General features: G+C 40.5%; 1 protein-coding gene across 1 annotated transcript in view; it reads left to right on the top strand.

Annotated features, from left to right (window-relative positions):
- Nucleotides 1-1,189: 1,189 nt before the first annotated feature.
- The window catches only part of LOC140714248 (anthrax toxin receptor 1-like), a 98,773-nt gene continuing 72,437 nt past the window's right edge, over nt 1,190-27,525 (top strand). Inside the window, exon 1 of the mRNA XM_073025292.1 lies at nt 1,190-1,542. Coding sequence (XP_072881393.1) covers nt 1,391-1,542 — 152 coding nt within the window. The 5' untranslated portion in view covers nt 1,190-1,390. The remainder of the gene's footprint in view (nt 1,543-27,525) is intronic.

Raw genomic sequence — 27,525 nt, 5'->3', positions numbered from 1 at the left:
CGTAAAATAAAATAATCATTTAAAAATATTTGAGTTTGTCGAGTAATTTGTGTAATCGTTTTAAAGGATGCTGTTACTGATGTAAGAGTGAGAAGCTTTGGGAACGGTGGGACTTGATAAAATTAGACAGAACAGTTACAAACTTATTGCGGTATGAGACTACATTAAGGTTTGCTCACGTAGGCTAATTAAAAGCACTTTATGGATTGAATGTGCAAAAACACATGGCAGCAAATAACGTAATTCGGCCCATCGTGGTCGTGTTTTCTTTGTGACCAGCAACACAATTCTCGTGCACTTCTTCACAATCCTGCCACATTTTCCAGCTCCAATGATCTCTTTCAAAATTGCTATTGACAATGATTCTAATTCCAGTTCAGTTTATTGAACTGACAACCAGCATAGCACTCTCTGTGAGTTGGTTGGCAGTGCCAAAGAGCGGTACAGACTGGTCTCAAGTTGCAATGGGCAGTGCACTGGCTGCCAGTTCAATACACTGGACTGGAATTAGAAGCATTATCAATAGCAATAGCAGGGGACGATACCGCAAGTTGCAGTGAGCGGAAGAGGGTGATCCCAGAATGAAATCCACTTGTCGCCAGTGTATGGAGGGCGCTGGGGACCCTCCAAGACTGCAATACTCCGATTGCCAGGGCTGGACACTGAACGGGCATTGTTAGCAGGCCATATTGCAACTACTTGTCATTGCAGGAAGGAGACAGGATCGGTACCAAGTGGGAGTGCATTAATTGTCAGGGCAAAGTTCAAAAGTTCGAAGTAAATTTATTATCATAAATTTATTATGGCATATGTTTTATTTGTATATGCCACCATATAGAACCCTGAAATTCGTTTCTTGCGGGCATTCACAGTAAGTAGAAAGAAACATAATAGAGCCAATGAAAAGGAACGGGCTGGACCCAGGCTTCAGAAATCGGGATGGGGCAGATCCCAGTTAAGAGTGCACTGGCTGCAGTGCAGGGAACAAGATGCGGGCTGATCCCAGGCAGAAGTGCAATATTGCCGGTGCCGGGAGCAAGACGTGAACTGATCCCAGACCAGAGTGCACTGGCTACAGTGCAGGGACGGGGACAGAGGATAATCCAATGCTGGACTGCACTGGCTGCCAGTGTAATGCGTGGGACGGGGTTGAACCCAAGCTGCAGTGAGCAGTTGGCGCCTCTGCAGTGGGCTGAGCAAACGTCAGTCTGACCGCAGGGGAATCTCGGGCTGACGTGCTCCGCGAACGCCAATTTGCGGAGAAGCAAAATCATTCGTTGGAATTTTGTCCAAAGCAATAGCAAAGCCCCAGGCTCCGGCTGCTGTCGTACATACGTCTGAGTGGGGCTATATTTGGGGGGTGAGGGGGTTAATAGTTCATGTGCTGAGAATGGCGAGGTGTGCAAGCGGCGTCTGCAGAGCGGCGCTGAGCGCGCTGCTGCTCCTGAGCGCCCGCTGCTCCTCGACTCCTGGCCCGGAGGACAAAGCCGATGACAAACCGTCCTGTCACGGAGCTTTCGATCTGTACTTTGTCTTGGATAAGTAAGTGGAGCGGCGATGGTTTTGCTTTTATTTGTTATATATCTCTCCGCCCTCCCGAGGAGCGAAATGCAAACAAGGTTTTGTGCTTCGTGTTTAGCAGCGGAGATGTTCAGGCGAGCGTAGCAGCAGCAATGAGAGTTGGTTTGGGTGTGCCCCCCCCCCCCCCCACCACCTCATTGCCACCGCTCGGCTCCCGAACTCCCCGGCTGGGCGCAAAAGCCCACAACGCGCGCGCGTCAACCCCACTACCCCTGGGCTGGGCTCGCGCAGCGGCTGCTGGTTGTTTGTGTGTGTTGTTGGGGGTGCGGCGGTGAGCAGTTCGCCTGTACAGTGTGTGTGTGTGTGTGTGTGTGTGTGTGTGTGTGTGTGTGTGTGTGTGTGTGTGTGTGTGTGTGTGTGTGTGTGTGTGTGTGTGTGTGTGTGTGTGTGTGTGTGTGTGTGTAAAAGGGGGAAGGGGAGGGGCGACTCGCGCGCCGACTCTCTAGTTTTGGGCAAAGTCCTTGTTCCCTTTAAGAGCCACTGCCGCTAGTTGAGATATTGGCACTGGGCAAGGAACACTGGCAGTGAGTAAAGAAAAGCGGACACTGGTGGAGATACTGGCAGTGGGTGAGAATCACTGGCACTAGACAAGGAACACTGTTGTGTTTTGTTGTGTCCCGTGTTGTTCTGCCCGGCATTGTGGGCTTGCTATGTTGATGCTGGAATGTGTGGTGACACTTGTGGGGGTACCCCCAGCACAACCCTAGGAGTGTCGGTTATTAATACAAATGGCACATTTCACTGTGTGTTTCAATGCACATATGGTACATGAATCTGAACACTGGCAGTGGTGGACATGCTGGCACTGGGTACTAGCAGCCAGTGAGAATCATTGGTGCTGATGGGGTTGCTGACGAGGGTATGGAACAGTTTCACTGGATTTGACACTGTCATTATTGTGAAAATCTCTGGCCCTGTTGGAAATACTGTCATTTAGTGTAGGTACTGGCACTGGGTGAGAGACATTGCTAACTTTTGAGATTCTGATATTGGGTGAGAAAATCTGCCTTTGTGGAGATGCTGGTATTGGGTGAGATATACTGACATTGGCTGAGCTACTGACTGTGTGAGAAGAAACATTTATTGATGAGAGATCGTAGCACTAGGTGACAAATACTAATAACAGTTGACATAGTGACGCTAATGAGAAATGCAATCAGTGACAAAGTTTTTAACAGTAAAAAAGCACAGAGATTCTAGTGGTGAATGCAGAATACATGCATTGCCTGAGCTGAAGGCACTATGAGAACCAGTAACAAATGTAGAGCTCGCACCATCAATTGAGAGTTATCATCGGTTGCTGAGATAAATGGCTGAGTGCGAATATTTTCAACTGATGAGTTACAAATTCAGGCTGAGAAACATCAAAAACTGAGATTGTGGTAATGTGAGAAAATATCACCAGTGACTGAGAGATAGTAGCAGTGTGTGAGAGGTAGCTGAGACTTGCACTGGTGAGAGTTAAAAGATAAAGGTTGAGTGGTACTGTCATTGAATGAGAAATATTGATAGATGCTAAGATCCTATAATTGCGTGAAAAACGATGACTGGATGAGATCTAACAATAAGTCAGAAACACTACTGTTTACTATGAGATACTAGGTGAAAAAGATGGTCTGTTGATGACAATGTACTGATGGCAAAGGGCCAGGAGCAGAGCAAGTCCAACCATTACATTCAACTTTTACTGTTATGCCGGTGCTTCTAACTTTCACCCACTTGCAGTTTTCCTCAGCACTCCTGGCGACTCGCAACACTGACGGTAGTATTCACTCACTGGGAATCCTTCTCTGCTGATGGTAGTTCTCATATAGTTTCTCTCAGCCACTGGAGTTTTCCCACACCTAGTATTAGTATCTCTCAGCCACTGAAATGTTTCACAGTCCGTATCGGTACTTCTTGTCATTTGATGGGATTCTCAACCATCCAGTACCAGCGCTTCTCACTCAATGCCAATATCTCTGCCGCTACTGGTATTTCTCATTCACTGCCTGTATTTAGAACATCAAATGTGGTACACAGTACAAGGTCTTCAGCCCACAATGTTGTGCTGACTTTTAAACCACTCCATGATCAATCTAACTCTTCCTTCCCACATTGCCCTCCATTTTCCTTTCATCAATGTGCCTCTCTAAGAGTCGCTTAAGTGTTCCTTATATATCTGCCTCTACCACCACCCCTGGCTATGCGTTCCATGCACTTACCATACAGTGAGAAAAGAATAGTTCCTCTCACACCCCCCTATATTTTCTTCCAATCACCTTAAAAATCCATCCTCTGCCATTAGCCATTGCCGCCCTGGTTATAAGGTGCTGGCTATCCTCTTATAATCTTATACTCATCTATCAAATTACCTTTCTTCCTCCTTTGCTCCAAAGAGAAAAGCTCTAGCTTGCCCAAGGGAAGTGTTTTTCACCCAAGTCTAAGTATCCTTCATTCATTCATTATTTCCAACGTGCAAGGACTGAGTGAGAAGAAGAGTATTGCATGAGAAATATTACACTGGGTGAGAAATGCTGCATTTGCATGAGATATGTGTGAATGATACAGGATCCTGGTGGAGAGATTCTGGAACCGATGACAGGTATTGGAAGTCTATTGTTAGTGCTTGACACATAGACATAATGGGAACAGGGTCAGAATGAGAGAGATCACCCCGGGAGGACAGTTACTGAGTAGGACATGCTGTCACAAGGTAAAAAATGTACTGGTACTTGAGTGAGAAATCCTGACTTGGAAAGTAGTGCTGAAGAGGAGAGGTGAGATCTCTAAGGAGAAAAGGAATAGCATTTGCTGACAAAGGCCTTGGAAATAAATAAGAAATGATTGTGGTGTTGATTTGCAATAATTGTAGTTTATGGTGTTGGACGAAAAGAAAATCAAATGAGATTCACATTGAGTTTATGATACAAATACACCTGATAGAAAAACATAGGACTGAATAAGGAATGCCATTGACCGAGGAAGGACTGGTTGAGTGACACTTACATCTTAAGGGATCCTGCCATTAGTTAAGCAAATCTTACCAAGAGTGAGATGCATTAGAGGTCACTGAAGTACAATGAAAGTTTGTCATAGATGAGAGTCACACAAGGAAATATGCACTAATAATAAAATCCTGTTTTAGGGTGAGACATTTTCTGTCCTGAGTGAGGACCACTGACAATGGAAAGAAAACATTGGCACTGGTATGAAGCATATTAGTACAAGAGTCAGAATTTCTGGAATTCAATACAAGTTGTAAGAATGTAAGGCTGAGAAACTAGCAGTAAATCACATGAGCACAGACCACCTGACGTTACACCACTCGTTACAGTATGACAAGAAATTTGCTTGCTTTTCTCTTCAGAAGGTCTACAATTAAATTTTAGCATGCACTTGTATTAGAGTAATAACCTTTGGTTAGTACAAGCGCTTTGGTTAGTAAAGCAAACTGGTATAGTAAAGACTCTACAGGGAGTAGTATTCCAGCACTAACTCACTTCCTTTGTATTATTCCAAGAACCCTCTTCGCCGATCCTATAACTCCAAGCAGAGTTGTCTTAAATCAGTACACCTGGAGTGCTGGAAGGTAGACAGGTGACTTATTCTACTGTAACATCTGTCAAATTTACATACAGATTTTTGATAGGGATCAATTCTTGTCTTTAATCAGATTTTATCACTCATCTGATCAAGCCCAGTCTTCTCCTAATCTCACATCTGAATAAGTAAACTTGTAATGTAGGCTTCTGAAAACTGGTGCCTGGTCAAGGGCACGTTTTTCTGCTCACTTCTGTTGCTGTTTCACAAAGGCAGTAGTTGAGTAAGTTAATGACAATTGCTTTCACATTGTTTTTACATTTGGTCATTTGGTCTACACTGCTCCTCATTCATTTGTTCTTCAGGATGATTTTTCCCTCAGCTGCCAGACACGAATCACAGGGATAAGTTCACCCGCCGCAGGCTCAGTTTCTGAGGGTTATCACACGGACAGTGGCAAGCTTAACATAATTATTCTGCTAGAGTGTGATGACACTATTCCTAACGTCAACACAAATACAACCTCAAACTTTGTAAGACTGTTGCAGATTAGTTAAGTTTTATTTAAGCAAGACAAAGGTTGTTAATGAAAACCACACATTTCACTGTACGATTCGATGTACAGATGACAAATAAACTTGAATCTTGAACGTGCATTAAACAGACATCAAATTTTTTTTTAGAATTTGTCAATGCTGTTACATGTTGTTTCACCTGCAAAAATAAAAAAGAAATAAGCTTAAAGGACTAGCAACAGCAAAGAAGGAAGTAATGAAAATATAGCACTTTGATCTTGCATACAGACCATAAATATAATACTGTTAAAATAATTACACAGCATTCTGTGATACTGTTAGTCACTGGGAAGTTTTGACAGCTGATGAGGCTGAGAACAGACTATTACCGGCTGTGTGATCCACTTAAGGGCAAAGTTGGCCACATGGACAGAAAGTTCCTTTGCTGTGTAGGGCTTTGTCAATCAGCTGAGGTTTGAACTCCCAATATAAGTCTGAGCCTGGAATGATGTTGTAAGAAGCAACATGGTACAAGTATTTGCAGCCAGCAAACTCATGTAGATCATGTGATATTGGAAGAAAGCAATTATATAAGAGTATAACTGAAAGGCCTGTATTTGATAAGTGAGGCATTAGCAGTGAAGCAAGAGATAGGCACTCTGTGAATGACTCGTGTAGTCGTTCTTCATTATCTGTGAATTTGGTGAGAGCAGTTAGGCAGTATAGAAAATAAGTAGAAAGACAATGACTTTGGGTAATAGCATAGGAGAAGTTTCACTTCTACTGACTGAAAAATAGTGGAACATGATTAGCACAGTCATTGGGGAAGAGCTCTCAGTACCACAAGGACAAAATCATTAACCTGAGGAAAGAACTGCATGAAAGACCGTAGATTTTGGTGATATTGAAAGTATAGTTACAGTATGTAAAATTGGAGAATGTTTCTCGCTCAGACAAAGGCTTCTGAATGGAGCAAACACGAGGAAATCTGCAGATGCTGGAAATTCAAACAACACACACAAAATGCTGGTGGAACACAGCAGGCCAGGCAGCATCTATAAGGAGAAGCACTCTCAACGTTTTGGGCCGAGACCCTTTGTCCTGACGAAGGGCTTCTGAATAGAGCTGTGAGGGGGAAAATTCAGATGGTGCTATTGAATAAGCAACCTTACTAACAGCAGTGGATGGGAAATATCAGTACTAGCATTGAGTAAGAAAGGCAGTACTATTGAACACTTGGTTGAGGTAAGAAAGACAGCAAGTAAATTACCCAGCCAAGACTATGAATCTATATCAGGTGTATCTCTTTATCTGAGCAGTAAAGTGTGGCCCTGATTTTTTGACAGCACCTCACAAACTCACAATCTTTACATCTGGGGGAAAGGACAAGGGCCCCAGGTATATTGGAATGGCGTCATATTCCTCTCCAAGACGGGCGTGATCATGACGTAGTCATATATTCTGACTCTTTATTGTTGCTGAGTTTAAATACTCAACCTTTCAATCCTGCAATAATTTGGGTGACTATAATTAAACAGATTGCAGTAGTTAAAAATGGTGCTTTACCATCACTTTCTCCAAAGCAAATAAATGCTCTAAATTTGTCGGTGATCTCCACATATGTAAATAATAAAAGTAAACTGATTGAATCTATAGCAAGGTGGAAATACTTTGTCTCCGAAAGTGGCAATGACTGAGTGAAGAATGAAGGTAACACTAGATAGGAGAGAACTGGAACTTGTTGAAGTACTGAGTGGATGGAAGACGCTCTATATGAGTAGTCCTAATGGTGTGAGTGGAGGGGTCAGAGAGTTGTAATCTAACATTAAATAGAAAAATCCATGGCACTGAAAAGATAAAAGGTATGAATTTAAACTGCATATTATTACATCTGTCAAGTCACTTTTTATTGTCATTTCGACCATAACTGCTGGTACAGTACACAGTAAAAACGAGACAACGTTTTTCAGGACCATGGTGCTACATGAAACAGTACAAAAAGTAGACATGTCAGAAGCATCTCAAAGTGCTTTGTTTGCATTTAATTACTTTGCAAAATAGTAATTGTTCTCAGCTAGCAAGTATGGAAAATAAAAAACATCCAATTCTTTTTAGGATTGTATCAAGGCAATTTGACATGTTTCTGAACTATTTGATTGTATCTTAGCTAACAGTCTGCTCCGCAAGCTTAATTTGATGAAATAGCAGTGTTGCCCTGGATTATTGTGGAGATTATGCATTCTGGTTCTGGAGTGGAATCAGACACTCACTGTAACTGTGAGGTATTATTGGTACAGTATAGACAAAGCTACTATGACATTCAGTGAATATACTGTATGAAAGAGTTGGAAATGAGACTGACTATGGTATTGTAATGCATCAACAAGGAACAAACCCTGGCAATGGCACAGTGTGAGAGAAGGTGAAGCTGCAGTAAAATTAAGAAAGGGTTACTGATAATATATGAGTGGCACATTCTGCTACCGGAACTGACATTAAGGAAGATAGATGCTCCTGATAATAATGGTATAATATTGTATTGAGTGGGCCTGATACTGAGTGGTAGATGAGGAGGCATTAAGCATGGACAGAGGCCAGAAAGATTCTGGAATAGCTTACTCTGTCATCACAAAATCTCAGACTTAATTCTTAAAGATTAAAAAAAAAGCAAAAATGTTATCAATTTTAAATTTCGTAGAGGACAGTTGATGAAGTATCAGATCAAAGTATAAGAAAGTACAGTAGATTGTTGCATGAAACAATTAATGACTTTGTTAGCATCTTTTCTCTGAAACATTAATCTATCCTCTTTTTCAGAATTGAACAACTTGCAACATTGTGTATTTCCAGCAGTTTTTGCTCATGGAATTTTATACATCTCAAAATTGTTTAGTAGAATATGGCACATTTAAGACTTCTATTTGGTTTATGGTGGAGACAATGAACCCCAGTGAGAAACTAGGCTGAGTTCAAAAGTAGGCTGTGAAAAACTGGTCACTTTGAACTTGTGTTCCTTGAAAACTGTCAAGAAAGGATTCACTGAACTCACATACATTTCCTATGCCTGGTCATTTTGTCTAGAAGTATCCTACTTAGTTGCTGGATATTTTAGAAATATCGGTTTTAATTAAATACCAGAACCTAGTTACTTTACTTTTAAATATACATAAAATTATGCTCAGTGAAACAATTAATTGAGTAATTAATCAAAATGTGGTTTTGCTACTAGTTTTACACTGCTTTTGGCAACTATTAAGACACAGAGTCCCTTCCTGTCTTTTTCAAGTCACTGGGGAGTGGAGGGGGTTTGCTTCATTAAAAACTGCTTGTAACCAGGAAGATCTATCATGTATGCTCATGTTGGTGAGACAGCAGAATCTAGATGGCTGAAAGTGGGCCACAATACTGGGCTCCAGAGCTTAGAATGAAATGAGATCTCCAAAATAAGAGTTCTCAGGCCAGTCCTTTAGCACAGGCTTGGGAGGGAGTTTCATGCCTGACTTCTTGAGAATTTAGGTGGGCAGATGTGGAAGTCAGAGGTGAATTCACCTGCAGTGAAGATATTACTCAGTCGCTGATAGCTCTGTCATTCGGTGGCAGATTGCTTCGATGTATATTCCTCCACTCTTCAGGGTACACTCCTGTCCTTCAGCATGTTTTGAAACGGACATAGATCTTCTTGTGTTTTGATGAACTTGTATGTGACTTCGTAAATTGACATTTTGTAAAGAATACCTTCTTTTCAGACCCTCCACCAGACTAACTCAGATTAATCACCAAATGGTACCTTCTTTGTTTGTGTTCATTTTTTCCTTGTAGTTCTGTGAAATAGCGTGTGTTGTTTTTCTGGAAGTATGCTATGTGAATGCAACATCACAAGAGAAAGGTGCATGAATGGCCTAAGTGCTTATGGGAAACATTAGGTTAAATTTTTGATTGCTGGCTGGAAAGCCCCAGTGAGAGGAGAAGAATTTTTGCAATGTTACAGCAATAGGTAACGACAGGTCTGGAGGAAATTTGCTCCCATATATCTAAATATTGAGTGGAGATTAGAACATTTTTTGTGCTCAGGAATGCGCCAGCAAACAACGCAACTAATGACAGTTCATGAAACTACTTCTTTTTCGTCTTTCAAGTATGATTCTACTACTAACTTGCATGCAGTTGGAACCAGTGACTTACATTTTGGTGGTGTGTTTTTGGGCTGATTGGGCAATCTGGCACCTTGCTGTCCCTGAAGGAATTTGGTGAGGTTAGGAATGTTGCGTGCAGCCAGGCAACCTGGACATGGGGCATAAGCCCATGATTGACTCCATTGCTTCTTTCCAGCTGGGGCGTTAAGCAAGGTTGAAGTCAACAAAAACTAGAGTGGAGGACAGGTGGAACTTTGCCACTGTCTGCATGCGTGTGACTGGTCTTCCTCTCCTTCTTGCTTGGCTGCTGTCAGAGGAAAGCGCAGGGGTCTTGTGTTCCACATTGCAAGGGTTGATTGGTGAGGCTCGTGGCTCTGGACTCATTTTGGGGGACTTCTAGGTTCATGTTGCATGTATTTCTGAACTCTGGTTACTCTTTTTGCTGTTTTTGAGTGATTTGGAGTGATCAGTACAGACCGGAGCGCCTCAGTGAAAACTTGGCTCTGCAGCCTGCAGTTGGCTAGTGGCACGAAGCTGAACTGAACCAATCTGGATATTACTGGACTCCTGGATTGATATTGATATTCTATATGGTGTTTGCTCGCTTTTTGCCATTTGTTCAATTTGTTCCTTTCTCGCGCATTGGCTGCTTGGTGTTTTCTTTGAATGGGTTCCATGGCGTTTCCCTGCTTTGTGGCTGCCTGCAGAAGGACAAATCTCAGATGTGTATTCTGTATACATACTTTGATAATAAGTGTACTTTGTCAGAATGCATTTGCAGTGTACTTGAGCCCAAGTGAAATCAGTAGAAATATAATATTCCTGTATGAGTGCAATTCATACTGATCCTGAAGCTGTTAAGTCTGTTACATCATTGATTATTCATCTAGTTGACATTTTATCACAAAAATTAACATACAAAATATGTATGCAAAATAACAAAACAGAAGCAACAAAACTTGTGAAGTGAATAATCGATTATTCATCAACACTTGCCATGATGAGAGGTCAAACCTTTTAAACATTTTATGGCTAAAAATACTTATTTTCACAAAAAGGCATAATTTTACTGTCAAAATAATGGTAAGCACAGTATATTTTGTGAATAAGTTATACAGACAATAATAAGTTAGTGGTTCAATGCAAGAATGGGGAGAAATTTTTTAAGCATGCAAAATTTCCAGTTAAGGGACATTTTTCTCTCTGCTTGTATTTTGAAGTGCAAATATTTTTCTATTATTGATTTTTTTTTAAATTCAGGTTTTCTTGGATTTCAGTTGTTTCAGAACTGGAAACCAGTTCTTAGACTTCAGTAGTAGGCACATATCATACTCAACAAAATCTGCTACACAAAGATAAACTTTGTTAGATATTGTCAGGAAAGGAAGGTTTTATGTGTACGTATTTGCTTTGAGAGATATGGGAAGATAAAGGCATGCTAGAAACTGTACTTGTTGCTTTAGCTGCTGATGGTTCTGAAGATTGCATGAACTGCAACTATAAATATCTCAGAGAAATCTGGGTTCAATGATAAAGTAAGATCACAGGAACATTAATTTTAAGTTGCATAGCAGCTCAAGCCCAATTCCCCAATCAATTAGATCGAAGCTGCTTTTTGGCCTCTTACACTTTCCTGTCAAATCTCCATAACCTCAACATGGTCAAACATTCAATAATTGCAGCTTCAAATATAATCATTGCATCCACAGCTCCCTGAGTTAGAGAACTACAAAGATTAACAGTCCTCTGTAAAAAGTACGTTCTCGTCTTCTTGGCCCTAAATGACTAATCCCTTTTCTTGAGGCATTGCACTTAGTTCTAGACTCTTCAACAGGATAGCCTCTCAACATTCATTCTTTCCAAGAATAAGATGGAAACCCTTTCACAAATATATTTCATAGATTTTTAATGCCTATATTTAGTAATTTTCTTGTCAATATGTCATGCTTGTTGAAGGGGGCTTTTGTGCAACATAAATAGTAACAAGGAGTTGGTATGAACTATTAAGTGCCTATTACTGTCACACCTTTTGAGTTCTGGGCATCAGAGTTTGGAGTTCAGTTCCAGCATCCTCTAAGAAAGTTTGTACATTCTTCCCATGTGCTCGTGGGTTTCTTCACACAGTTCACAGTTCACACTGTACCGTTTAGTAGGTTAATTGGTCATTGTAAATTGTCCAGTGATTAGGCTAGGGTTAAATCGGGGGGTTGCTGGGCGGCACGGCTCGGAGGGCTGGAAGGGCCTGATCAGCACTGTATCTCTAAATAAGTAAAAATAAAATTAACAAGCCTATTCTGCAGAAATAGATTCACATCATGTGTCATATTCTTTCTTTTAATTTTTAAATTGTTACTATTGAAGTGAATTTATTACTGTGTTATTCAAATGTTCTTTGTTAATTTTAATAGAAATTGTGCAAACATGCTGCAGAATTTTCAGAGAGAAAATAGATATGATGTTGCAGATTGACAACTTTTGAAATACTTGCTTTGCCTATGCACTAGTGTTTTGTAGTCATGAATTAGATACCCATTTCTGTCTGTTTCTCATAAACTTGGTACTTCCCATCAGATTAAGAATCGGGTTTAATATCACTGGCATATGCCTTGAAATTTATTGTAATATAGCAGCAGAACATAGTAATACATAATAATAAAAACTGTAAATTACAGTAAGAGGTTTGCATGGTTTTATTGTTAAACCATGGGTTTAATTTGGCTTTTTTGACACTGACCACAGAAAAAAGTTTATTTCATGTCACAGTGATAAATAGATCTCTACAAAGAGATCTAAATTAATTACAAATATAAATCACAAAATAATTAATTGCAAAAGTATTCACCCCCTTTAATATGAAACACCAAATCATCACTGGTGCAGCCAATTGATTTTAGAAGTCACATAATTAGTTAAATGGAGATCAATTTTTGGAAACCTGTGTGCAGTCAAGCTATTTCAATTGATTGTAGTAAAAGTACACTAGAAATGGAAATAATATGGGACAGTCATATATGACTGTACAAGAAGGGGACTAGAGAGGGGGGCCACCAAGAGACCTGTGACAACTCTGGAGGAGTCACAAGCTTCAGTAGCTGAGATGGGAGAGACTACACATAGAACAACTGTTGCCTCGGTGTTTCATCAGTCACAACTTTATGGGAGAGTGGCAAATTGAAAGCCACTGTTCGAAAAAGCTCACATGAAATCTTAGCGAGAGTTTGACAGAAGGCATGTGGAAGACTCTGAAGTCAGTTGGAAGAAGGTTCTGTGGTCTGATGAAACCAAAATTGAACTTTTTGGCCATCAGACTAAACGCTACATCTGGTGTAAGCCAGACACCTCATATCATCAAAAACGCATGATGCATGATGGTAGCTGATGCATCATGAGCGTAAAGTGAATGCGGTAAAATACAGGGAAATCCTTGAGGAAAACCTGAATCAGTCTGCAAGAGAATTGCGACTTGGGAGATTTGTTTTCCAGCAAGGCAATGACCCCAAGCATAAAGTCAAAGCTACACAGAAACGGCTTAAAAACAACAAAGTTAATGTTCTTAATTGGTCAAGTCCAAGCCTCAATCTAATTGAAAATTTGTGGCTGTGTTTGAAAAAGGCTGTTCACTTATGATCCCTTTGCAAACTGACAGAACTTGATCAGTTTTATAAAGAAGAATGGGGAAAAATCGCAGTGTCCAGACGTACAAAGCTGCTAGAGAATTATCCACACAGACTCAAAGCTGTAATTGCCTCCAAAGGTGCATCTACTAAATACTGACTTGTATGGGGTGAATACTTATGCAATCAATTACTTTATGTTATATATATATAGACACACACACATAAATAAATGTTAAATGTAGTTCAAAAAGAGAAAGAAATAGTGAGGTAGTGTTCATGGGTTCAATGTCCATTCAGAAATCTGATGGTAGAGGGGAAGAAGCTGTTCCTGAATCATTGAGTGTGTGTCTTGGGCTCCTGTACCTCCTCCCTGATGGTAGGAATGAGAAGAGGGCATGTCCTGGCAGATGCGCTTAATGGTAGATGCTGCTTTTTTGAGGCATCACTGCTTAAGTTGTTCAGGATGCTGGTGTGGCTCGTACCCATGTTGGAGTTGACTGAATTTACAACTTTCTGCGGCTTATTTTGATCCTGTGCAGTGCCCCCTCCCCCCATAGCAGACAGCAATACAGAATGCTCTTCATGGCACATCTGTAGAAATTTCTGAGTGCCTTTGGTAGCATGCCAATCTTCTCAAACTTCAAGTAAAAAAAATACAGCCACTGTCATTCCTTCTTTGTAGCTGCATCGATATGTTGGGCCCAGGATAGATTCGCAGGAGTATTGACACCCAGCAACGTGAAATTGCTCACCCTTACCACTTCTGATCCTTTGATGAGGACAAATGTGCATTCCCTTGTCTTACTCTTTCTGAAGTCCACAATCAATTCTTTAGTCTTACTGAGTGCAAGGTTGTTGCTACAACACCACTGATCCATCTGATCTATCCCATACACTTTCTTGTCACCTTCTGAAATCCTGCCATCAACAGTTGTATCATCAATAAATTTATAAATGGCATTTGGGCTCTGCATACACAGTCATCAGTGTAGAGAGAGTAGAGCAGTGGGATAAGAACACATCTCTGAGGTGTGCCAGTGTTGATTATCAGCGAGGTGGAGATGTTATTTCCGATCCACACAGACTGTGGTCTTCTGTTGAGGAAGTCAAGGATCCAGAGGTCCAGGTTTTGGCGCTTTTTGATCAGAACTGTAGGAATGACTGTGTTAAGCTCTGAGCTATAGGCAACAAACAGCAGCCTGACGTAAGTATTAGTATTGTCCAAGTAATCCAAGGCCACGTGAAGAGCCAATGAGATCTCATGTACGGTAGACCTATTGTTGTGGTAGACGAATTGCAGTGGGTCCAGGTCTTTGCTTGGGCTGAAGTTGATTCTAGCCATAACCGACCTCTGAAAGCACTTCATCACCATAGATGTGAGTGCTGCTAGACGGCAGATGTTAAGGCAGCTTCCCCCTGCTCCTCTTGGGCACTGGTATGAAAGTTGCTCTTTTGAAGCAGGTGGGAACTTCCAACCGCACCAAAGAAAAATTGAAGATGTATTTGAACACGCCCACTAGTTGGTTGGTAGGTTTTCAGAGTCCTACCAGGTACATCATCGCCTGTCACCTTGTGAGGGTTCACCCTCTTGAAAAACGTTCTGACATTACCCTCTGAGACAGAGATCGCAGGATCACTAGACACTGAAAAACTCATAGCTGTAGTTTTATTCTCCCTTTCAAAGCATGGATCAAAAGCATTGATCACATCTGGGAATGAAGCATCACTACCATTCATGATATTAGGCTTTGCTTTGTAGGAAGTAATGGCCTGCAAACCCTGCTAGAGTTGATGTGGTTCCAATTCTGCCTCTAATCTCCATCAGAATTGTCATTTTGCTCTTGAGATAGCCCTCTGTAAGTCGTGCCTGGCCTACTTGTGTAGTCCTGAATCACAAGTCTTGAATGCCACAGATCTAGCCCTCAGCCGACTACAAATCTCCTGCTTCATCCACAGCTTTTGATTTGGGTATCTATGGTATGTTCTCGTAGGCACACAGTCATCCACACAGGCTTTAATGAAGTCAGTGACATCTGTGCTGTATTCATTCAGATTCGAAAATGAATCCCTGAATATTGTCCAGTCCACCGACTCAAAGCTGTCCTGTAAGCACTCCTCTACCTCCCTTTTCCATACTATCTTGGTCCTCTCTACTGGTGCTGTATTCTTCAGTCTCTGCCTATAGTCAGGGAGTATAGCCAGGTGATCAGACTTTCCAAAGTTTGGGTGTGGGGTGGCATGGTAAGCATTTTTGATGGTAGTATAACAGTGGTCTAATGTGTTGGTTCCACTGGTGATAATTATTTAGGGACCTTTTCAAGGTGCCTGGTTAAAATACCCCAAAATTACAGGAAAAGCATCAATGAGCCTGTTGATTACGTTGAGCCAATTTGACATGGGCCTGAGGTGGAATGTACACCGCCACCAAGATGGCTGAAAACTCCCATGGCAGATAAAATGGACGACTCTTGATTACTAGATGTTCCAGTATGGGTGAGCAGGACTGGGACAGAACCTCCACATTTGTGCACCACAAGGAGTTAATCATAAAGCATACTCCAGCTCCTCTGCCTTTGAAAGCCACAGCAGTCCTATCTTGGTGATGAATCGTGAAGCCTGCAAGCTGTATCACTGCACCTGGAATGGCGGGCGACAGCCAAGTCTTTGTGAAACAAAGAACGTAACGGGTTCTGATGTCCACTACTGCAATATTGCTCTGAGGTTTTCTGGTTTATTTTTCTGAGACTGTATATTTGCCAGCAGAATAGACAGTAGTTGAAGCTGGAACACTCTTCACCTTAACTGAACTTACCAGTCTGTGTGTGAAAGTTAAATTCCATCTGGTATTTCTTGGCCTGCTGTCCCAGTTGATTTAGATTCTGTTGTAGTCTTTAATAAACCTCTTCACTATACTACCAATTTTAGTATCATACGTAGACTTTTTAACTATGTTAACTGCATTCTTATCCAGATTGTTAATATACTGTAGATGACAAATAACTGCGGCCCAGCACCAACACCCATGGCACCCCAATGGTCACAGACCACAAATCTGAAGAAAAAGCCTCCACTACTGCCCTCTGACTCCTAACCTCAAGCCAATTTTTTGACCGATTAACTAGCTCATCCTGAATCGAATGTGATCTCAACTTCCAGACCAGCCTACCACACAAAACCTCGTCGAAAGTCTTTGTAGGACCTTTCTAAAGTCCATGGAGACAATCTCTACTGCCCTGCCCTTGCCAATCCTCTTGGATGGTCACCTCTTCAAAAACCAAATCAAATTCATAAGACATGATTTTTCACACACAAAGTCATACTGAATATCTCTAATTATTCCTAAATGCAGGTAGAACCTGTCATTCACTCTACCATTTCTGATGTTAGGCTCATCTGCCTGAAATTCCCTGGCTTATCCTGGCAGCCCTTCTTAAATTAAGGCATAAGATTAGCCTCCCTCCGGTTTTCTGGTACCTCACCAACTAACCATCTTCCAGCAGGGCACCGATGTGGAAAATTGTGAATGTACAATTAGAGAAGGGTGGTTAGTTTAACATCTGTCATTGGAAAGATTCTGAAGTGTAGAATCAAGAAAGAGTTTGCTGCTATTTAATCAAACCAATCAGCATTGCTTTATGAAAGTGGAACCATGTTTAACAAATTTGCTGCAATTGTTTACAAGTAATAAGGGAATCTGTAGCTGCAGTGTATTCAGATTTTCAGAAGGCATTTGATAAGATGCTGTATAAAAAGCTAAAATAGAAGCATTCATGGTTTTGGAAATTGAGAATCAAAATTAATTAATCTATTTCAAACTGGACAAACATAACTCATGGAACGTCCTAAAGATCAGTCCTTGGCCATCAATTACTTATTTTTTAAATTAATGACCGGAATGAGAGGGCGGAATGTAGGTATCCAAGTTTGGCTTAGTTGACATGAAAATAGATGAGAGAGAGAGAGAATGCTGTGATAAAGATATTTTGATTCTGCAGGATAGGAATAGGTTAAGCAACTGGGCAAAATCCTGGAAATAGAGTTTAGATAAAGTAATGTCAGGCAGTTTGGTAGCAGGAATCAAAAGACAGAGTATTATCTAAATGGAGAGAAATTGCAAAGAGTGATGTATAGTGGGAGTTTAGAGATCTTCTGTGCCTGAAACATAAAATGTTAGCTTGCAGATGTGGATAGTAATTAAGAAGGCAAATGGCATAGTGGCCTTTATTGCTAAAGTGCCTATAAAAAGTATTCAAACCCCTTAGAGATGTTTGTGTTTTATTGTTTTACAACATTAAATCACAGTGGATTTAATTTGGCTTTTTTGATACTGATCAACAGAAGTAGACTCTTTCATGTCAAAGTGAAAACAGATCTCTACGAAGTGACCCAGATTATTTACAAATATAACTCTCACTTCGGCTAGTAACTTAAGAAATCTTGTTTGGGCGGATGCTGTGCAATGTGTCCCCTGTTACAAATCAATACCCCAAAATAACAAACAGTACACAATATGCGATTAAACGATTAAGCTTTATAATTCTTATTTTGACTATATGGTTAGTAGAGAAACGAAATAAAAAGAAAAAAAGGACCCAATCTTGTAAACAGTCTGTTGCGCAAAGTTGGAGCTCACTGATAAGTTGATCAAACACCATCGACCTCCTCCGATCACTGCCTCCTTTGGATCCTCGCTCCGAGTCCACCCCGTCCGGCGGTCTACCAAATCTCTCAATTTGCATCTTCTCTCCTCATCTCTCCCTGGCAAAAGCCTGCAAAAAATCTCCGTCCAGATTCACAAGACAGAGTAACAAAATCCTGATTGGCTAACATGCATACCACAGTTTCTGCCATAACCCAGACATTGCTGCTACAGAGAAACTGCTACCTCAGCAGTGAACATTACAGAGAAGCCATTACAGCGGGTTACACAAATATAAAACACAAAATAATTGAATGCATAAGTATTCACCCTCTTCAAGTCAGCATTTATTAGATGCACCTTTGACAGCAATTACACCCTTGAGTCTGTGTGGATAGGTATCTACAAATCAGCTCAACCTCTGTCAGATTGCATGAGGATCGTGAGTGAATGGCCCTTTTCAAGTCCAGCCACACATTCTCTAATGGATTGAGGTCTGGACTCTGACTTGACCACTCAAGAACATTAACTTTGTTGTTTTTAAGCCATTCCTGTGTAGCTTTGGCTTTATGCTTGAGGTCATTGTCTTGCTGGAAAACAAATCTTCTCCCAAGTTGCAGTTCGCTTGCAGACTGCATCATATTTTTCCTCCAGGATTTCTCCGTATTTTGCTGCATTTATTCTTCACTCTACCTTCACAAGCCTTCGAGAGCCTGCTGCCTAAAGCAACCCACAGCATGATGCAGCCACCACCATGCTTCACGGTAGGGATGTTGTGTTTTTGATGATGTGCAGTGTTTGGCTTACACCAAACATAGCGTTTAGTCTGATGGCCGAAAAGCTCAATTTTGGTTCCATCACACCATAGAAACTTCTTCCAGTTGACTTCAGAATTTCCCACATGCCTTCTGGTAAACTCCAGCCAAGATTTCATGTGCGTTTTTTTCAACAGTGGCTTTCTCTTTGCCACTCTGTCATAAAGATGTGACTGGTGAAGCACCTGGGCAACCGTTGAAAGTGCAGTCGCTTCCATCTCAGCCACTGAAGCTTGTGATTCCTCCAGAGGTGTCATAGGTCTCTTGGTAGCCTCCCTCAATAGTCCATTTCTTGCACGGTCTCTCAGTTTTTGAGGATGGCCTGGTGTAGGCAGATTTACAGCTGGTTCATATTCTTTCCATTTCTTGGTGACTGACTTAACTGTACTTCAAGGGAAATTTTCTTGTATCCATCTCCTGATTTGTGCTTTTCAATAACCTTATCACGGATTTGCTTGGTATGGTCTTCTGTCTTCATGGTGTGGTTTTTGCCAGGATATTGACTTACTGGCATTTGGACCTTCTACATACGGGTGTATTTTTACTACAATCAATTGAAACATCTTGACTGCACATGGTAATCTCCATTTAACTGATTATGTGACTTCTAAAACTAATTGGCTGTACCAGTGATGCTTTGGTGTGTCATATGAAAGGGGTATTTACTTATGAAATCAAATATTTAGTGTTTTATATTCGTAATTAATTTAGATCACTCTGTAGAGATCTGTTTTCATTTTGACCTGAAATAATCTTTTTCTGTTAATCAGTGTCAATATATATATATAAAATCCTAAGGATACTTCATGTTAGATGATGAGATGTTTCCACTCAAATCTTGAATGAGAGGAAGTAAATACATTATGAGGGACGGTCCTTTTACTCTCCAGTGTACAGGAATTTCTTCTCCCAGAGGGTGATGAATCTCTGGAACTTTTGAACTTAGAAAGTCCTGAAGGCTAGATCATTAGAGGTATTTCAAGAGAAGGCTTTTGTAAATTGAAGAATTAAGGACAATGTGGAATCAGCACAGAAAAGAAGTTGAGTCTTTGGGCAGATCAGCAGTATTGCCTACAGAAGGCAGAGGATGGTAGCAGATGGAGAATATTCTACCTAAAGGACTATGATTAGTGGTGTTCTGCGGACATTGTTCTTTGGCCCATTGCTCTTTGTAATGTTTATAATTGAGTTAGGTGAGGAAGTGGAAGGGTGGGTTAGTAATTTGCAGATGATACAAAGATTGGAGGTGTGGATAGTGTAAAAGGTTGTCATAGGTTATGAAAGGACATTGATAGAACGTAGAGCTGGGCTGAAAAGTGGCAGATGGAGTTCAATCTGTAGAAGTGTGAAGTGATGTACTTTGGAAGGCTGAACTTGAAGGCACTGTAGGATTCTTAGCAGTGTGGAGGAACAGAGGAATCCTGGGCTCCACATCCATAGATCCCTCAAAGTTGCCATGTAGGTTGATAGGGTTGTTAAGAAGGTGTATGGTGTGTTGCCTTCATTACTCAGGGGATTGAGTTAAAGAGCCACAAGGTAATGTTGCAGCTCTATAAAACCCTGGTTAGACCACACTTGAAATATTGCATTCAGTTCTGGTTGCCTCTTTATAGGAAGGGTGTAGAAGCTTTACAGAGGATGCAAAGGATATTTACAGGATGCTGCCTAGATTAGAGAGCATGTCTTTTGAGGAAACTAGGGCTTTTTTCTTTGGAATGAAGGATGATGAGAGGTGGTAGGTGATAGAGGAGTATAAGATGGTAAGTGGCTTAGATAGAGTGTACATCCAGTGCCTTTGCGCCAAAGTTACGATGGCTAAAACGAGAGGGCATACTTTTAACATTATTGGATGAAAGTATAGGGACGATGTCAGAGGTAATTTTTTCTTTACATAGAGAGTGGTTGTGCATGGAACACACTGCCAGGGTGGTGATAGAGACAGATATATTAGGGATATTTAAGAGACTCTTAGATGGGTACATGGATGAAAGAAAAATGGAGGGAATTGTGGGAGGAAATCGTTAGATTGATCTTGAAATAGGTTAAAATCTTGGGACAGCATTGTGGTATGAAAGGCCTGTATTGTGCTGTATTGTTCAATGTCCCATTAATGGCAAGAGAGGTTTGAAAAGTTCAGAGGTGCACTTTGCTCCTATTTTCTTGTGTGCTCTTTTGTTTTTGATCATTATGTCAACAGAAATATAATAACATTGCTTGAGATGCTTTCATCCAAGTAATTTATAAAAGTTGTAAAAAGTTGAAACCTCAGCATCAATGCCTGTGGCACAGTGTTCTTCACATTTTGCCAACCAGATAACATCCTGTTGTGCTTATGCTGTCTCCTTTTATAGTCAAAATTCTATCCATGGTAAAATGTTCAGACATAGAATTGTATTATCACCAATAACTTTTATATCTTTAGTACATCCATCAGTTCCCATTTATCTATAACACATCTACAGACTGTGAAGAAGATGGCACCACAAGCAATGCGACCAAAAGAGTGAATCTTCAGACAGTTCACAAAACTACTTCTTTCACTTCTTTCAAATACGAGTCTGCTACTGTTGGAGCCTGTGATCTACATTTTGATTGTGTGTTTTTGAGCTGATTGACCGAGCTCTTGCTGTCTCCGAGGGTGTTTGGTGAGGTTTCCAGCGAAGTGTGTGGGCTGGAGTCCAAGAAGCCCGGAGACGGGACACAAGCCCATGATTGACTCCATATCTCGCAGATTAAAACGTCGAGGAAGATTAAAATGAATGAGGTGGAGAGCAGAAGGCGAGTGGGTGTTCAGTGCTGTCTGTCTGTGGTTGACTGGTCTTTCTCTCCTTCTCACTTGCTCCTGCCAGAGGAAGGGGTCTGCATTTGATTGGGCTCTCTCTCTCTCGCTCAATGCTGCTGGAGGATAGTGCTGGAGTCTTGGGTCTTTGGCAAGGTTTAATTGATGTGGTTTGTGGACTAGACTCTGTAGTTCACGTTGTGATGTGTTCCTGGTTTCTAAGTGCTCTTCTTTAGTTGATATATTGTGTGATTTTGATCGAATGGGCTGGCTCTGTGGCCTGCAGTCAACGAATGACACGGTGCTAAATTGAACTGGACCGAACTAAACTGAACATTCCTGGACTATTTCAATGACTTTGCGATTTGATGTTTTATGTTCTGTACTTTACACTAATCTTTTTGTTGTTTGTGCAATTTGTTCTATTTTTGCACTTTGGGGTTTGATATTTTTCTTTGAACAGGTTCCATGGTTTTTCTTTGTTTCCTGGCTGTCTGTGTGAAGATGAATCTCAGGATTGTCTTCCGCATATGAACTTGGTTCTAGATGTACTTTGAATCTTTGAATGTTCAAAGAACTCAAGTAAGTTGGTCAAACACTCTTTCACAAAACTTTGTTGAATTTGCCATGGTATCCAAAATGGCTCAATCGCTGAACTAGCTTTTGTCAGGCACAATGACTTCCTGTTTATATAGCCATGATCACCTTTTTCTAAGATGACATGTTAAAACTAAAAGAACCAAAAGTAAGTGAAAAATATTTGAGGGAAAAACCTCAAACAAAAACACTGGCAAAATCAAAGTGTACAGAGCCATGTACCACCACGAATACCTCAGAACAGACACAAAAATTTTTTTTTAAGATCATTTACGAAGGCTTTCTAAGCCAGATTTAGCCATCAGTTGTACACAATTCTGAGACGAAACAAAACAGTGGGTTTGAAAATGTTCTAAAGCAGGTTTCATAAAATCATTATACTTCAAGCACTAGAAGACTCATTCATGCTTTAAATCTATTTTAGCAGAAAACAAACCTTCTCACAATCAGACTTTTAACTAAATCATGCAGATCCCTTGCAACGTAGAGAGAAATGAGTTAGAATATTTATTGCTTTATGGTAAGTGAATTAGCATATGCCCACAAGGACAGGGATTTGAGGACAATCTAAATTAAAAAGTGTTCTGTTTGCTATTTATTTTGGGAAAGGTAGAAATACTTATAGTTCAAAGTTTACAATTAGTCCATATTTTCTTGGAGGTTGTAAATTACTATTTCCATTTCTTGTTATAGAGCCAATTTTCCAAGACTGCCTATGTATTCTGAAATTTGCTAATAGTTTATGTGCTCATGATTACCAAGTCATGTTTTCTCTGCATCTTCTTTTCTGAAATTTTCTCTGAATAATTAAATGTACCTATAAGCCTGTGATCCTCTATTAGCACATTAAAGTTTTATAGATTTGATGCCATCTAGATTTACCATGTTTGGATAAACCTGGTCGAAGGCATTCTTCTTGCCTGCTGACAAAATTGGGTTTTATCATCCGTAGAGATTCCCGATAGCTGATCACAATTTCAGAACATTCACTAGCTTTATTATATATTCAGGAAATTTATGATCATTTATATTGGTAGTTATTTGTAACAGGGCCTCTCTTTGAGGTTTAGCCTTTGATATGTGTGCAATGTAAACAAAACAACGGTATTCAGTCTTGCTGCATGAATTATTTCACATAAATCTTGTGGTTCACACGTGGATCCCTGATGGCCACATAGGTGCAGTCAACATTCTATCAATTATCAAATTCCAGTTAGTCTGAAAATGCTTTCAGACAAAGATAGTTGACCATGACTCCTTCTTGAAAATAAAATGATTAATCATATGGGCACTTGAACTGAATAAGGATATGAATTGATTGAAATACCTGTTTAAAAAAAGGCTTGGAGCCATCTACAATCTTATGCATACATCACAACATGTCCAAAACTTTGTCAATGCCTTCTTTTCATCAGAATCACCAGTTTGCCGCCAAGGTTAAAAATATTTATTTCAAGCTTCTATTTTCATTACATAAAAGACTCACTTTTCAGTTGTACATACCTTTGGGCTTTTGGTGCATGTGGGGGACTTCATTTTTTATTCTGTATTTATGCATGTTACATGTTTACCTCTTCTAACATGCTTGGAGCAAATTATCTTATTCTTAATAGCAATGCATCCTTTTTGTAGCAGTGCTACAAATATCCCAAACTAGTACTCTCTGCCTCGCTTCCTGAAGGCCATACCACCTCCAGCTTTAAACTGACTACTTCCTCAAAAAAGAACTAAGCTTCCTACCAGGATCCACTGCTACTGATGGGATTAATTATGACATTTCACAAGTTCTCTCTATCCCTTGTTCTTACTTCTTCCTGAAACTCCAGATCACTGAAAATCTCATACCAGAAGAATGTTGCCTTAAAACTATGTCCTTGATTTTTGAAAATCTTATTGCTGCCTTATCTCCCAACTGCTCCAAGAGTACAGATCTGTCAAAAGCTTTCACTGTAAACTTCAAGCACAGAAGATGCTATCCAACCATTCGTGTTTTGTCAGGTATGTTTTAGCATTCACCTCCCAAAACTCTCTACTTATTAGCTACCAATATCTAACTCTCCAATGCTGGAATGCACTACCAGCAACGGTGGTAGAGGTGGATACAGTCGAGTCTTTAAAGAGACTCTTAGATAGGTACAAAGAGTTTGAAAAAATAGAGGGCTATGTAGTAGGGAAATTCTAGGCAGCTTCTAGAGCAGGTTTCATGGTCAGTGCAACATTGTGGAACAAAGAGCCTAGAATTTCCCTGACAAAACACAAATGGTTGGATAGCATCTTCTGTGCTTGAACATGTTCTATGTTGATCCTGATGTAAGGTCATCCCTTTGCCTCTATTGATACGGCTTCACCTTCTGAGTTCCTCCAGTAATTTGTCTTTTGCTTCAGATTCCAGCACGCCAGTCCCACCAAACATATCTCTAACCACCCTCCCAAACTCTCTGTAGGGATTGCTCTCTCTCTCTCATATTCCCTTGTCCATTCATCCCTCCCCACTGATCTCACTCCTGGCATTTATCCCAGCAAGTGGAAAAAGTGCTACACCTGCCCATTCACCTCCTTCCTCACCTCCATTCAGGACCCCAAATAGTCCTTCCAAGTGACACAACATTTCACCTGCAAGTCTGTCGGGGTTATCTACTGTATCTGGTGCTCCCGGTCTGGTCTCCTCTGCATCGGAGAGACTCAACATAGATTGAGGATTCGCTTTGTCGAGCACCTTCATTCAGCATTTCCCAGTGGCCAACCATTTTAATTCCAATTCCCCATTCCCCATTTCCATTCCAACATGTCGGTCTATGGCGTCCTGTAATGCCATGATTGGAGCAACACCTTATGTTCCATCTGGGTAAATCCAACTTGATGGTTTGAACATCGATTTCTCTAACTTCTGGCAATTTCTCCCCCTCCCCCTTCTTTCTGGCTCCCCTCTTACCTCTTTGTTTCTTCTCACCTGCTTAACACCTCCCTCTGGTGCCCCTCCTCTTTCCCTTTCTCTCATGGTCCACTTTCCTCTCTTAACAGATTCCTTCTTCTTCAGCCCTTTATCTTTTCCACCTATCACCTCCCAGCTTTTCACTCCATCCCCCCTCCCTCACCCACCTACCTTCCCCCTCAGCTGGCTTCTCCTGCCACCTTCTAGCTTGTAGTCCTCCCCCTTCTTATTCTGTCTTCCTCCTCTTCCTTTCCAGTCCTGATGAACAATCTTGGCCTGTAGCATCAACTCTTTATTCCTTTCCATAGATACTGCCTGATCTGCTGAGTTCCTCTAGCATTTTGTGTGTGTTACCCACAATGTCATGTAATTCTAGATTCAAGATCTCTGAAAACATGCTATTCCAGAATTCAGCATTATTGTCTCTCATGTGCTGCACCCCATGACAACTCTTCACCTGAACCTTCTACTCATCATCCTATTACCCAATACTCTCTTTATTTGCAGTAAATATTTTTTGAAAAATTATATTGCTGTACTTAGAAACCTACTTCTCAAGTTGGTTCACATATATTCCTCCTTTTTCAGTCCTGATGAAGGGTCTCAGCCCAAAACATCAATTGCTTATTTATCTCTATAAATGCTGCCTGACCTGCCGAGTTCCATCAGCTCACGTACCTCATTTTTGAAATGTTCCTAAAGCCAATGATATGACTTTAAGGACTATTCATCTTATTGTTTCATGTTCTCATTATTTATTGCTCCAGTTTACTCCTGCATTCCAAAGACGTACCGGTCAGAGTTTCATTGGTTATTGTACATTGTCCTGTGATAAGGCTGAGGTTAAATAGATGGGTTGCTGGGCTGGAAGGGCCTATTCTGCTCTAGATCTCTAAAACACATTTTAAGGGATGATCTATAAAATAAATAAATAAATAAATAAATAAATATGTTCCTTGGTCTTGCTCATGTTTAGTGCAAGATTATTGTTGCAACATGGCACAACCAGTCAAGCTGGTCTTCATCATAACAGATGTTGTTGTAGCTAAATTGCTTTTTTGTTATCCTATGAAGTAAACCAAATTACATGAAAACTGGTTTCTTTGCTTCTGAGGACAACATAAGGAGGGCGGAGGTGTCATCCATTTAACCGTTTTGGCTAGGTACAGTTCCAACCTCTCCATTTGAACAGTACTGATAGCTCCACTGTCAGATGAATGTTCAGGGAGCCTCCTCCCATGTCACCACCTTAGTTCTTTAATTATCCTTTACAATTCTTGACCGATCATTGCATTATTTCAGCAATTATTTCACAAAATTGGTGCTTCAGTTTAAAGTATGTCAGTTGCTATTCTTGCATGCTCTTCTACATTCCTCATTTAACTTAGGATTGATATCTTGACTTGATAATAACAATTGTGAGAGTTATGCTCGGCCATGAGGATATGGACCAATGAAAAATAGTATTTCATTTTGCTGATGGCCAACAACAGTGCATGAACTCCCAGTTTTGAGGGAATTTATTCTCAGTTTGAAGATGGCACAAACTCTAATAAAAGGGAGCTTAATCATCTCCCTTTGTCTTTCAGTGACATTTCATCTTCAAATTTCTCCATTGTCAACATCACTGGTGTCACCATTGTGTAGAAAGCTAAATGGAGAAGCATATATAAATAATGGCTAGAAAAATATGAGAAGGCTTTGATATTTTGTGGCAAGCTTCTCTCCGGTCTTTCTGAAGCCTTTCCACCAAATGCAAGTCATACAATGACTGTGATTGTTTATTCTCCAAGTGCAATTCCAAGAACATTCAAGAAGCTAGACACCATTCAGAGTGAATTAGCCTACCTGTCTGACACCCCACTCACCACGCTGAGTATTCACTTCCTCCACCATCAGCATATTGTACAAAATGTACCACTTACAGAATGCACCACAAGAGCTTGTCTGTGCTTCTTCTATAGATCCTCCCGGCCTATGACTTCTGTCACCTGGAAGAAAAAGGACAAGCAAGTAAATGGGGATCTCATCACTGAAAGTTCCTTTTCAAATTGCATGCCATCCTGATTTCAAAATCTATCACCATATTTTGTCCAAATCAAAATCCTAGAATTAACCAGCAATTATGAATATCTGTATCACTTTCTAGGACCATATCCCAGGTGTGAATAAATGTCCTACAAATAGCATTGAGATAATGACCAGGTGCTGAGGGAGATAATGAGATGCTAACAATTATAATGTTATTTGCTGTTTGTTGTGTTCAGTTCCACATACATATCTCATTTCATTTCAGACAATAAAACTAATTTCAGTTGAGGTGAAGAACAGTCACCATCCAACATTCATTTGTATCTTTGAAGGTACATCCAGCTAAGAGATTTAAGGTCTCAAA

Source organism: Hemitrygon akajei, chromosome 21, assembly GCF_048418815.1.
Source record: "Hemitrygon akajei chromosome 21, sHemAka1.3, whole genome shotgun sequence".
Taxonomy (NCBI): Eukaryota; Metazoa; Chordata; class Chondrichthyes; order Myliobatiformes; family Dasyatidae; genus Hemitrygon; species Hemitrygon akajei.
The sequence above is the reverse complement of the archived record's forward strand: the minus strand, read 5'-3'. Positions and strand labels throughout refer to the sequence as shown.